Source organism: Elgaria multicarinata, chromosome 3, assembly GCF_023053635.1.
Source record: "Elgaria multicarinata webbii isolate HBS135686 ecotype San Diego chromosome 3, rElgMul1.1.pri, whole genome shotgun sequence".
NCBI classification, from domain to species: domain Eukaryota; kingdom Metazoa; phylum Chordata; class Lepidosauria; order Squamata; family Anguidae; genus Elgaria; species Elgaria multicarinata.
Window position 1 is genome coordinate 14,379,857 of NC_086173.1, and position 13,116 is coordinate 14,392,972.

At 40.3% G+C, this 13,116-nt stretch overlaps 2 protein-coding genes across 2 annotated transcripts; one reads left to right on the forward strand and one right to left on the reverse strand.

Annotated features, from left to right (window-relative positions):
* Positions 1-351: 351 nt before the first annotated feature.
* NANOS3 (nanos C2HC-type zinc finger 3) lies at positions 352-4,532 on the forward strand. The gene is made up of 3 exons (XM_063118951.1): positions 352-733; positions 989-1,024; positions 4,268-4,532. The coding sequence occupies exons 1-2, from the start codon at positions 352-354 to the stop codon at positions 1,012-1,014; spliced, it is 408 nt and encodes a 135-aa protein (XP_062975021.1). The 3' UTR covers positions 1,015-1,024; positions 4,268-4,532.
* A 1,071-nt stretch (positions 4,533-5,603) lies between these two features.
* Positions 5,604-12,703, reverse strand: BRME1 (break repair meiotic recombinase recruitment factor 1). Its single transcript, XM_063119361.1, has 4 exons — positions 11,281-12,703; positions 9,561-9,679; positions 7,341-7,433; positions 5,604-6,010 (listed from the first exon to the last, which is right to left on the reverse strand). The coding sequence occupies exons 1-4, from the start codon at positions 12,667-12,669 to the stop codon at positions 5,854-5,856; spliced, it is 1,758 nt and encodes a 585-aa protein (XP_062975431.1). The 5' UTR covers positions 12,670-12,703; the 3' UTR covers positions 5,604-5,853.
* Between the last annotated feature and the right edge of the window lie 413 nt (positions 12,704-13,116).

Genomic DNA, 13,116 nt, shown 5'->3' on the forward strand with positions numbered 1-13,116 from the left:
AACCAGGTCTTCGGGATAAACTTTGAACCGTAGTTGTAGAAGGACGAATTAAATCGTTCAATAGAGGCAGCCCCATGCAGTATCTTTGCGATTTTGTGATTTTCAGCTTAGTTGCAACAGTCAACTGTTCGGTCAGGAAGGTGATTTAACTTTTTTTAAAAGCTCCCCACCTCCTGCCTGCCTGCCTGCCTTTTGGGGGGTGGAGAAATCAAGGGAACGGCAGAAACAAGTCAAACTGTTTGGCTCCAGCTATTGTTGGGGAAAGGTGTCTAAGCGCTTGGAAGTTACTATCCAATCGGTTAGCCGGGAGCCGGTTAGCCAACATTGCCTGGCCGGCAAAATAGGAACACCATGACTTCTGATTTCCAGTTATGGAAGGACTATTTCCAGCTTGCCAAAGTGGTGGAAAGGATCTACAGAGAGGAGGACGGCCTGAAGGAGACCTCTCTCCCCGAGCACGGAGAGGCTTCCCTGGAAGGGAATGGCCAGGCGGAGGGGCTGCCTTGCTCTTTCTGCAAGAACAACGGAGAGTCCAAGCACGTCTACATGTCGCACCGGCTCAAGGACGCGACTGGAAGGGTGCGGTGTCCGATTTTAAGGAACTACACATGTCCTCAGTGCGGTGCGTCCGACGACGCGGCCCACACCCGGAGATTCTGCCCCTTAACCAACAAGGGCTACACATCCGTCTATAACAGTAGCATCCGGAATTCAGCGGGGAAGAAGAAAAAAGGTTAGTCGCTAAAAAGCAACTTACGCATTATATATTGTATTGGGCCCAGATTCAGGCATACTTCGAGTAGACGTATGCGCTTGAAATTAATGCGCTTTAAATTTCGTTGACGAACTTCACTCCCTTTAACCAATGGATCTACTTTGACTAAATCCAGATCCAGTCCCTGATCGATTTGTTTTTGCGGGGTGGGGGGCAAAATTGCTTTTGAAAACAACAACACCCCCAACTTTGTTTTCTCTCCAAATTTAACAGCATCAAGTGTGAATCTGCACTACTAGCTCTTCTAACGTAAGTATTTACCATGATTAAGTATACATTACAGGAATGGAGCTGGAGCCAAGCGCTACTATGGTCCGTAGACGACGCCACTCCTAAACGCCTGTCTGCCGGCCTCACGGGGCTCCGGATTCTCTCGCGTCTTGCTAAAGGTTCGGGAAGGAATTGGTTTGACCGTTTCCTTTCCGGAGGAATGTTGCAGGAGCAGCTAGCATTGCGCCCCTGCAGTTTATTTATTTAGGCTGCAAACCTATATGCACTTACCTAGGAGTAAGCCCCGTTGAATGCAATGGGACTTAATTTCGAGTAGACGTGTAGGATTGTGCTGTAAAACTTTTTAACCGCGGCTTTCCTTTAAAAGGAACTCTCAAGGCATCTTCTAACATTGTATCTCTTTTAGAACAGACAGACCCAACACTTACATGCCCAATACTTGGTTTCCATGCAAGGAGATAACAAAACTCCCAACTACCAAGTCAGAGTATTAAGCATAGTGCCTACAGATCTATAAATGGGCCTGTTCCCTGGTCACTTTCTAACCTCAGCTGGACCATGTGCAGCAGTGGCTTAAAGTGTTGTGTGCAACAGCACAGCTTGTGGTTAGTGCTAACCCCAGAGAACTAGAGTTTTGCTAACCACAGGCCCTGAAGTATCATCTGAACTGGCCCAATGGGATGAAAAAGGAGTTTATGGAGGAAAGGAAATAACATTTTCTTGGCATTTTTTGGGGTCGGAGATCTGCAGTCTTCCTCCCCCACCATAAACAAATGTTTATTATACAGTAACCTTTTTTACAGCCCAAAGTTATAAGCATAATTACTTTCCATTCAGGTTTCATCTTTTATCCTGTTCCCTCTGCAGTCTTATTTCAGGATTATTTTGGTGAAGGTAGAGACGGTGTCTCTATTCCTATATCCTTCATTGAATAAGATTTGATTATTGACCAATTCTTATCCCGGGATTAAAAAAGTTTTCAATGCTTATCTACTGAGAAATTAGCTCCATTGAATTCAGTAGAACTTACTCCCAGCCTTAATGTTTTCTTTCATTTTATTGAACTGTTTATGAATTGTATTAGTAATCTTGGGCTTCAGCTAGACGAAGGGGATTCCGGGTTAATCTCAGGGATATTGACTATCGAATGCTATGAAGTAATTGTGTTTAGCTTGCAAAGTCTTTCTAGGAAATATCATCCTCACCGATTTCCTTTGGGCTGTGGAATTTAAAACTGCCCCAAAGGTGATACCAGCTCAGACATGAGTGCATAGTCAAATTCCAGAAAGATAAATTTATCAGACAAAAAGGCGAAAAACCATGGAAAGGAACTTTCCCCAACCTGATGCCCTCCAGATTTTTTCAGACAGCAGCTCCCATCATTTCTAACCAGAAAGCCATGGCTAGCTGGGAATGCTAGGAGTTGCAGTCCAACACATCTGATGGGCGCCAGGTTGGGGAAGTTTGACTCTCTTTTTTTTTAAGCAATTCATTTTAAGAGTATTTAGTGTGTGATTACTTTTTGTATATCACAATTTAGCAGTGTTAAAAAGGTTCTGTGGTACCTTAAAGGCTAACAGGGCAGAACTTTCCCTGGTGAAATGTTTGTCCCAAATTGAAACATACTGGGCAGAGATGACAGACGACAGTGGAGCTAAAAGGCCTGTAAAAATGCATGCAAAATAAGAATGGAGTGACCCATTTACATGATTAAAGGCCTGTAAAAATGCATGCAAAATAAGAACGGAGTGACCCATACATGATAATGCAAACTTTCTAGTGATGCAGCATCTGAGACTCATATTAAGTCTGACATTCTGTGCACATCATTGGTTTTCAACTGGGTCATACACATTAGTAAATGAGAAAACATTTCAGGAAGCCTTCCTTGAGTGACTAGCCACGATTTAATCAGAACTGTTTCTTTAAAAATAGTAATTTTAATAAGGCTTTTTTCTACTATCTGCTCCGCTTCTAAATCTTGGATGTGGAGCAGCATACAGATATTGTAAATAAATAAATTTGTAAAGCCACCATCAGACTATTAATTTAGGGTGGTTGTGTAATAAAAGATGGATGGATAAAAACATCATGTGCATGTATGACCAAATGCAAAAGACCAGGAGAGCTCTTTTACATTTAGAAAAGGGAATTTTATCAAGTGCAGCTTTTCTTTCCACTGCATTAAATAAAAATTCATCGGATAAAATTACTCAATAAAAGTACAGAAGCCCTGTCTGCCTTTGCATCAGGTCAGTCTAGACAGAGGAACATGCTTGGTTAAAATGTTTAAATTCGGTCTGATACTGCAAGTTACAAAAAAGTGTCCTTATTATGAAAATGTTGACGGTGACACCTATTGCATAGCTACATCTTAGGCTGAAATCATATGCCCACTTATTTGCAAATAAGCCTCACCAAAACCAGTTGAATAAATATGGATAGATTCAATGGGGCTAACTCTAGTGTATATAGGAATTCAGCTTAAGTTTCCAGATAAAATTTTATTTTTCCTCAAGTGGGTTTGATTTTTTGTATCTGAACTAGTATCTTCAGAAACAACTATTTTTAAATGATGTGTGGGATAAGAAACACAGGCCCCTCATAGGCTCTGACAGCTGACTAGGTATTTTGGACACAATCGAAAATACTAAAGCATGTTTTGGCAGTTGCTGTTCATTTCAGTGTAGATTGTAAATGAGAACTTGCTGGATCTTTGGCATTTAAAGCAACATACATACAAGTAAGAGAAAACAAAGAATATTTGATTTCTATTTACCAAGTTGATTTTCTTTTCGGTGGGGGGAGATATTTTTTATTAGATTTCATTCAAGGAAGTAATGATACATAATCATCAGCACACAGGTTCGGTAACAATGTTGCCAGAATAGATATGGGGACAGAGTTGGGATCTGAGTCTGCTTCCTGTATATCTCTGGTGTGTGGTCTGTTGTTACTGGTGCATACCATACAAGGCTTGTGCTAAGTGTCATTGATCAGGATGAGCTGTAGATCATTGATTATATGTTTGAGTGGTTTTAGTTGGGAACTGTAGATGATAACAAGTAGTGTTCTGTTGTTTTTGTCATTACATCAGGGACTCATACACCTGCCTATCATATATGCTATAGAAGCCCTATCCAATAGAGCATTCTGCATAGGACAGACAGGCCAATCCCTAGGTCAGGGGTGGGGAACCTGCGGCCTTCCAGATGTTGTGATTGAAATTAAAGTTTGTATTGTTTTTATCATCTCTTTCAGGTGATATCACTTTTCCTGAGGTCTGGGGAGATTCTGGCTCTAATAATTCACCCTTAGTGGTTGATAACACGGAAATGAACTCATACACAATCCAAAGAAAACACGGGTACCACTGAAAGACTTGAATGACAATTTTATACAGGTGCATATCACACATGAGACCCTGGCAGTGAATTCTCACAGTGCTAATAGTCAACTCACTTCAAGCTATTGTTTTTCATTCAGCTGTTCTCTTTTTACTTGAATTAATGTACATTCATGTTCAAGGTGTCCAGAGAGAGAAATTTTATCTGATATCACAAGTTAGCAGTCCCAAGTCTAATTGTTTATGCTTCTAATTGTTTACTATGCTTATTATACTTTCATGTTTTTGTTTTAATGCACTCTTGATTTAAGTTATTTTTGTTAGCTGTTTTTTGGCGCTTATATTCTATGGTTAATGTTATATTTTTGTATGGTTCTTTGTTGTATTTATTTATTTATTTATGAATACAGAGTTTCCGTTTTAAATGTAAACAAAGGATGTCGCTGTTGTTTTTCATAATGGAATTCCCAACACATTTACAATTGAATACTAGTGAGGGATTTTCATTAGACAAGAAATCTAGGTTTCAGTGGAAGAAACATAAGTACGTTCTGGAGAAAGAAATCCTATGGCCCCCTAGACAGCATCTGCGGAGCCATAGAATTATTCAGATTTCTGCAACCAAGGCCAGGGACAGTGTGAGGATACAAACTTTTCCCAGCCTCCATTCCTCTCCCTCCGTGATGCCCATCTAGCTAAATTGCAGAGCAGGAGGTGCAGTTTGGAAGGTTACAAGTACCCAGGGTGGATACAATAGGATTGTACCCCAACACTTGCATTTGAATCAGTAGGATTTAAAAGTGATCAACTTCGGTTATCTTATGCCTAAATTTGTCATTGATTCCAAAACTTTAATTTGTGAAAAATTGAATAGTTAAACTAGAACTCTATAAATGAATAAGCATCATTTTTCAATATCTTATAAAGTGAAATTGGCTCTTAAATAAGATTTTTCTTTCTCTGCTTGTATTCTAAAAGCTACATTTTGGGCTAATAGAGGAAAATTGCAGATAGGCAAATGAAGATAGGCAAATATAGGACAGAAATGTGGAACATATGGCCTGCCAGATATTGTTGGACTGCAATTCCTATCATTCCTCATCATTGGAATCCTTGATCCTTGATATGACAACTCTCCATTTCTGCCAGGGGAAATCCCAGTCATAGCCAATAGTTCACATCCAGATCATAGTGCAGTTTAGAGGTTACATACATGAGCTTCTTAGATATGAAGACAGTGGGAAGGTGAATTAATGACCGTAGCAACTATTCAAAGTTGTATGTCAAGACACTAGGTCTGATTCTGAAAGCTCCTTCACATTACAGTGATAGCAGGATGTTCAAGCAAGAGTAAATCGTTATATTCAATATTAAGCTATTTTATTCTGTAACTGTGGTATATTCATTCAAATAAGATCATGGCCACACTGCTAGGCACAGCTGAAGAAGACTGCACCAGAACAGAGCAAACTCTTACAAATTTCAAAGCAAACAATGATATTCACAAGCTACAGCTCTCTCTCTTCCTTTTCACGGTACATAGTGTGCTTGTCATATTGTTCATGCTGTGAGGAAGAAGCTTCCCAGGTTGTCTGTTTCTCCGGAACTTCATTCTCTTGAAGGAATCCAGATCTCTGTGTGTACTCATGATCAGCCGACTACAAAGAAAAATAACAAACCACACCACAGTGCAATCCTCATTCACATGCTCAAGTCTTCCTGGCTTAATAGGAAGATTCTGGGTTTTTTGCTCCAAAATGAATGTAATGGGCTTGGATTAAAGAAGTGCAAATAAATCATGAAAGATAAGTTTTCAGTTTCAAGTGCCACATCCCCCCAGTTCTCAAGATGTTCCAACTACCACTCTGCTGCTGGACTGCTTAAGTTGTGGCAGGCCTGCAAAGGGAATTACTGTTCTGCCCCATTCTGGAACCAGAGGCTTCCTCACTTGAGCTATGTCTGATAACTCAACAGCAGCAAGGGACAACTTCCCATCAGTCAGTTAGAACTGCCACATAATCTTTACAGGCAAGCAGGCCCAATCTATAGCTCATTTTAGGTCACAGTGATGTAAAATCTAGGATGACAATTTCCCCTGACACACAGTCACGCATCCTGACATGCATTCAGACATGCGTCCACACACATGTACACACAAGCACCTGCACCCTCTCTAGGACACCCCACTAGGAGCCCACCCAGGGACACCTGGAAAAGGCGAATGAGCACAAGGCAGGGAAAGGGAGTAGCCAGACGCCCCTCAGTAAAAACTCCATTTACTCCCATGTAGGTGACTTCCAAGCCCCTTTCTTGCCATAATAAATAAATGGAATCTCTTCAAATCATAGAATAGTAGATTTGGAAGGGGCCTAAAAGCCTATCGAGTCCAACACCCTGCTCAATACAGGAATCCACCTTAAAGCATCCCTGACAGATATCTTAAAGCATACCTCTTCTTATGTTCTTGCTTGCCATTCTATTTTCAGTCAACATAATAAAACGTGTTCATTGTACTGATGCCAGTGCACCCCATTCTAACAAATTATTGCTGGTACATACTAAGAATCTAGTGCCTCAATTTGCTCCCTCCTCCCCAGCCCTTTTCTTTTGTGTCATGTCCTAAATTGTAAGCCCGCAGGCAGAACTGTGTTATTTCTTATATTTCTAAGCTGCTCTGAGAGATGTTTTGGCTGAAGGGTGGGATAAATATTCTATAAATATATTACTTCTGAAGAACAGGGCATACGTCAATTTATCTATAGGTATCTTGACTTCACTCCTCGTACTTGGAGTATATTACCAATACACCAACATTTCTGAAACACTGAAAATGCACTAACAGCAACGAGCACTCCCATATCATCCAAAGATTGATGGGGAAGCTCTAAAATGGCTGTGGATGCTATGAGCTGGCAGAACCACATTTATTATTCTTTCAGACAAATTAAGAAGTGTAATATAAGATATGACATGGAAATACGTTCTTACTTGAGATTAGAAAGCTCCTTAATCAGTCCGCAAACAACATCTGTTGCATCTTCTTGCTTGGATGGATCACAAATCCTCTCCATCACTTCATTCCTGATTAAAAGAATGATCAAGAACTGGAGCATCAGACCAGAAATAAATGACCCAGTCCACATCTAACAGCAACAAATCATGGGTTAATTAATTAACAAACAATTTGCCATGCTCACGTGCTGCCACCATTTTGATTACGCAGCCTCGAACCGGTTCTTCCATGACCTACAAACTTGGACACTATGGGTTAAACAAACCATGGTTAACCACAATTTCTTCTTAGGTTAATTGGGTTATTTAACCCATGATTAACCCATAGTGTCCAGGTTTATACATCATGAAATAACCAATCGGAGGTTGCATATTCAAAATACTGGCAGCACACACTAAGCATGTGACATGGCAAATTGTGGGTTAATGGGCCAATGTCCTCAAGAATTCAAAATTGGCCTTAATACTGTGTGGGTTTATCAAGTATCATGCGTTTTCAAACAACTCAAACAAAAGTGAAAATGTTTCCATGCAAAACGGAATTAGCACATACAAGTGGCACTTGAAACAAAATGTTTTCTATTCTTATTCACTGCTCCAGTCAATCAGCTATGCCTTCCTCCAGGATAGTCCATTTCTTTCCACCCCAAAACAGTCAAGTCAGTATTCTATGGTCATTAAACACACTCAGTCCTCACTGGGCTGGCTTGGGGGTCCCCATTTGGGGGTGGGTGGGTTTCTAAATATTTTTTGTACTTCTGAAAACCTTAGATACCTTTTTATGTGTGGATGTTGCTGTTTTGGCTACATAAGGCCCAGTGCACAGCTCTGAACTTTGACAATACTCCGTACATTTTCACTGATTCATTTTTATGACTAAATTTTTAACAGGATACAGTTGCTTTGGATTCTGTTAAAACATTCATCAGGGGTCACATGATAGACTAGTTGCCTGCATGATACTAAACCAAGAATATTCACTTCTGCAGGATATTGCTTGCTGTTATTTGAATCCCTTGAAATACAAATGAAAGTTTTCTTTAGGCTGACACACACATGCAAAACTACTCCTTTTAGCTGCTCATACAAATGATCAGGAGACAAGCATTAAGATACTGCTGGTTTAACATCACTGTAACTGAAAACTACTGTCATGGGCATGCATATCAGAGCCCCAGAAACAGTGACCCAGTTTGCAAGTAACAACAAATTATCATAGAATCATAGAATAGTAGAGTTGGAAGGGGCCTATGAGGCCATCGAGTCCAACCCCCTGCTCAATGCAGGAATCCACCCTAAAGCATCCCTGACAGATGGTTGTCCAGCTGCCTCTTGAATGCCTCTAGTGTGGGAAAGTCCATAACCTCCCTAGGTAACTGGTTCCATCGTTGTACTGCTCTAACAGTGAGGAAGTTTTTCCTGATGTCCAGGAAAATCTGGCTTCCTGTAACTTGAGCCCATTATTCCATGTCCTGCACTCTGGGATGGGTTAAACAACTCTTAAATAATTGGGGCCATATGGCAGCTGACAAGTACACTGCCACTCGCCCAATTGCCACTTTGCATTTTTCAGGAATGCCATGTTTCTGGGTTGTTCAATGCTACTTCCAAACCCGGAACTCATTAACCTGTGATTTGTTGTTGGGTTAAAACTGCGTTGTTTGCCTCTCAGCAACCCAGAGTTCTGAGTTGGCATGTCACATCAAACAACCGAGGAGTGTTCCTGGGTTGTTTATGAAAATGGATGCAAAGCAGAAGCAGCAAGCGTGCGGGAGGCAACGTGCTTCCTCCAGCATAGCTCTGCCAATTCATGGGTTAAACAGCTCATGAACTGATGTTATGTATGAACAAGGTTGCTATCCCCCTCCCCATATCTTGTCCTGTTTGTGATCCCCTCCAAATGTCCATGGGTTCCCTGCTCTCCTAAAATAACATCTCACATGATGTACGCAATAATTCTAGAATACATGTTTTAATTGTGAGTTCTGTTTCATTGCATTTTTTTCTTACTTAAGCAGCCAGCCTCAAGCCAGGGGGGGAAATAAAGATGGACATTTAAAAAACAAACAAACAAACAAACAAAAAACACTTTCATTTGCTTTGCTCTGGTGTTTCAGCACATTCTCACGTGGACATGAGCTTGATTAGACTGTCTAGAATGCAAAATAAGAAAGTCACATTAGGAAATCTACTTACCTGGCATTGTTTTGATGGGTTAAAACAGGGGCTAGTGTTTTGGTTCCATTTCCTCCCCCTGCAGAACACTGACCACTTTTATCTGTGGTACATGTATGTGGATTATCCAGAAAGGTTGTCTAAAGGGTGAGAAAAGCAGAAGCACAAGGATGTTCTTTATGTAAAATACAGCAATAAAAGACTTATTCAGTTATCTTGCTCTTTCAATTCTACAATCCCAATTAAAATCAAGTTGGGATATATGGATATACAATCCAGCTAGGTTTTAGGTTGAGCTACTTTGGGGAGGTAAGTGGACAAATCCTTACTCTTCGCCTCCAGTGTGGTCTGCTAGCAAGTCCCTTTTCACCACCACCATTTCCAGAATTATTGCCACTGGGCATGTTCAGACAACACGCTAAGCCATGGTTAGGCTGCTAACCCTTTTTGCAGCAAATGGTGAGTGTGTTTAATCCAGTTTGCACAATGTGCTATGTGATGGCTTACATGACAAGCTAAACCATAATGTTTAGCTCAAAATGCTTAACCACCATGGCTTAGTGTGTCATCTGAACAGGGCCATTGACTTTATTCTCTGTTTTTTTTCTTTTCCTCTCCTGCTGCCAAGATTTATATGGGGAGAAGAAGAAAGGACATTTAGACATCTAGGGGATAGCCCCATGCTGTTATAATTCCACTTTTTAGAAATGAGTGATGTGTATTTGGTATGAATGGGAACTGATCATTCAGCAAGGAGGGATTCTATTATGCACCCCACTGCCACCAAAGTTTGCACATAAGTGAGCAAGACAGGAAAAGGGAGTGAGAAAAGATGAGGATAGATACAGGCTGAAAGTTTCTTGAAAGAAAAGAAAAGGGAGAGGAAGCTTGGATTACTAACTGAGAAGCTACACAGAACACCTCAAAGGAGCTGGAGTTGCCCCAAACCAAGTGGAGGTTTGTATGCTTTACCTTACAAATCAACTCCCTATGTGAAAGAAACTAGACAGCAGGGAGACATGTTCCAACCTAGCCTTCTAACTGACATGCTGGATTTCTATGTACATTTTTTTTAATATAGGGAGGAGTATTCCATCATTTGAGTCCCATCTGAAGTTTAAAGTGGTACAGCCTTGACCCAGGCTTACACTGTTATCCGCTTTCTATAAGAATTTTTCCTTAGTGCAAGAGGGCAGCTCTTCCGATACATTTCTTCTCCCCTGACTTAAGTATGTTTCTTTGAGAAATGAGAAATAGTTCACAGAATCATTATCAAATAGTTGCAAAAGAGATTCTTTGGATTGGAAATTGTCATACATGTAAACTGGACAGACCTATACATTATTAATTGTAGTGATTTTCAACAGCAGAATGCCATTCAAAAGTATTTAAAAATTGGCACCTCATCATTAATGTATCCATTTCTTTTTAACGTTATAAGCCACTCTAGGATATTATTCTGCTACATAAATAAAAATAATTTAGGCTATAATACTGTGTGTAGTTGTTTAAAGTCAATTTCTTCTCATATCACTATGAGAGGTACCAATAATTGTGCGTAGGAATGTAACATTAACATAGTGAACCGCTCAGGGAGCTTCGGCTATTGGGTGGTATAAAAATGCAATAAATAAATAAATGGTTAATAACAGAATTTTAAGGCCCTATCTGTTGTACAGTAACTGATATTTTAAAATGCAGAATCATCACGTTCTTAATCTAGTCATTAGTATCTACTTACCTTGGGTGGTGACAATTCACGGCTGTTGCTTTCAAAGATGCCCTGCAACTGACTGTCAGGCAGAAATTCCAGATCCATAGAAAGGGGACCTGCACAAGGAGAGCATGTTTGGGCCCTAGCATCAAAACTGCTTGGCACAGTCATACTGGAACATGTACGCGATGCAAGGAGAGTCCTCTGGGTGTCTGAATCAGTATTATGTTCTCCACTAAGATCACCTATCCTCCTCAATGTTGGAAGAACCTCTACAGAGGAAAGACAACTTTCTACATGGACAGGTTTTCTCTTGTTTTCCACACACATGACCATTTCCTTTTTTCCATCCAGATTTGCATCGGTGAAAATGAAAGAGCTTTCTGTTAGCTTTTCTTTTGTTTCTGCCTTGGGAATCTTGGCTAAAGTTTGCTGGCCATTAACTCTATTTGATAACGTTTCCATAATTTCAATGGGTCTCAAATCAATTCTATCAAATTCTGGTTGTTTTGTATTTGACATCAAATTCTCACAACTGTTTTCCTTCTGCTGTTGTTGGGTCAGCAGGATTGGAACTTCAAGGTCAGGTGAGGCAGTGGTGATCTTTGCAAGGCTTACTTTCATTCCAGTTTCTTTTTCCTCTCTCCCCTTCTCTTCTCTACAAACAATATCTTGCACTGAGGTCTTTCTGTTCTCAGATTGAACATTCCAATCAGGCTGTGGGAATAATGGATTACTTCTTACAATAACCTGTTCACATTTTGATTCAGAAACATTTGCTTCCTTTCCCAAATAAATACAGCCAGATTGATTATCAGGAATGACTTTCCCAGAAATATCTTGGCCTTTGGCAATGTTTTGCTCTGCAACAGAGGTCTCTCTCCTACAAAAGCTGCTTTGTGCTGAAATTCTTCCCCTACCATTTTGTTCTACCAGTTCTTCATTTGTCCACAGATTGTCCTGGTCTGTGACATTTTCAGTAGTTGCAGATTTGCATTGAGTGTCTCCAGGTTCATTACTGCTGCAAATATAATTTCGTCCTTCAGTTTTCCCATTTATGGATGGATGACTCTGGTTTCCTTCTTTGGCATCAATACTTCCCATTTTAATCACACTGTATATACACGGATAGTTGCTTTGTTCCCCACATGTGGAAACTGATAAATTTGTCACTAGAGAAGGTTGTGTTATGCTGTTCTCTTCTTGCGGTTGGCTAACTATGCACTCAACAAGACCTACACCTTTCCTGCTTCCATTTTCAGTCCAGTTTGCTTCTTCTATATCAGCTAATTTTATATCCTGGATGGCTTTGTTTTGTTCCATACCCATGTCCAAACTATCCAGATGGACTTCTTCATTTTGAGTGCTTATAGTATGGTCAGCGATCCTGTCCTCTTCCAGCATGCTAATGTTCATCTCCTTAACAAATGGACAATTAAGAGACTTTACAGAGAATTTTCTTTCAAGGCCACCAACATCCTCATTATTAGGTGCATAAAGAGAAAAGGAAACCTGTTTCTCTGGCATGTCCTTTTCACAAATGCTTGCTTGTAAATTGGGTTCTGCTCCTGCTCCTTGATGAGCATCAACAAATCCTGAATTGGCATCATCATTGTTCACTCTTGTAATGCTGTCCTGTTCTTGCATTTTAACATCCAGTGTTTCACTCACTTCGTCACAATGGAGAGTCACTTGATTTCCAGCATCCTCTACTTTTGCCACAAATAAATCCATCAGTTTAAGTGACTCTGAAAAAGCCACAGCATTCTGGGCTGCATTGTTTGTTGTGTCAAGTACATTTCCATCCATTTGTTGCGCCTTAGAAGAAGTTAAAAATTGTGTTTGAGTAGAAAGAAGCAGCAC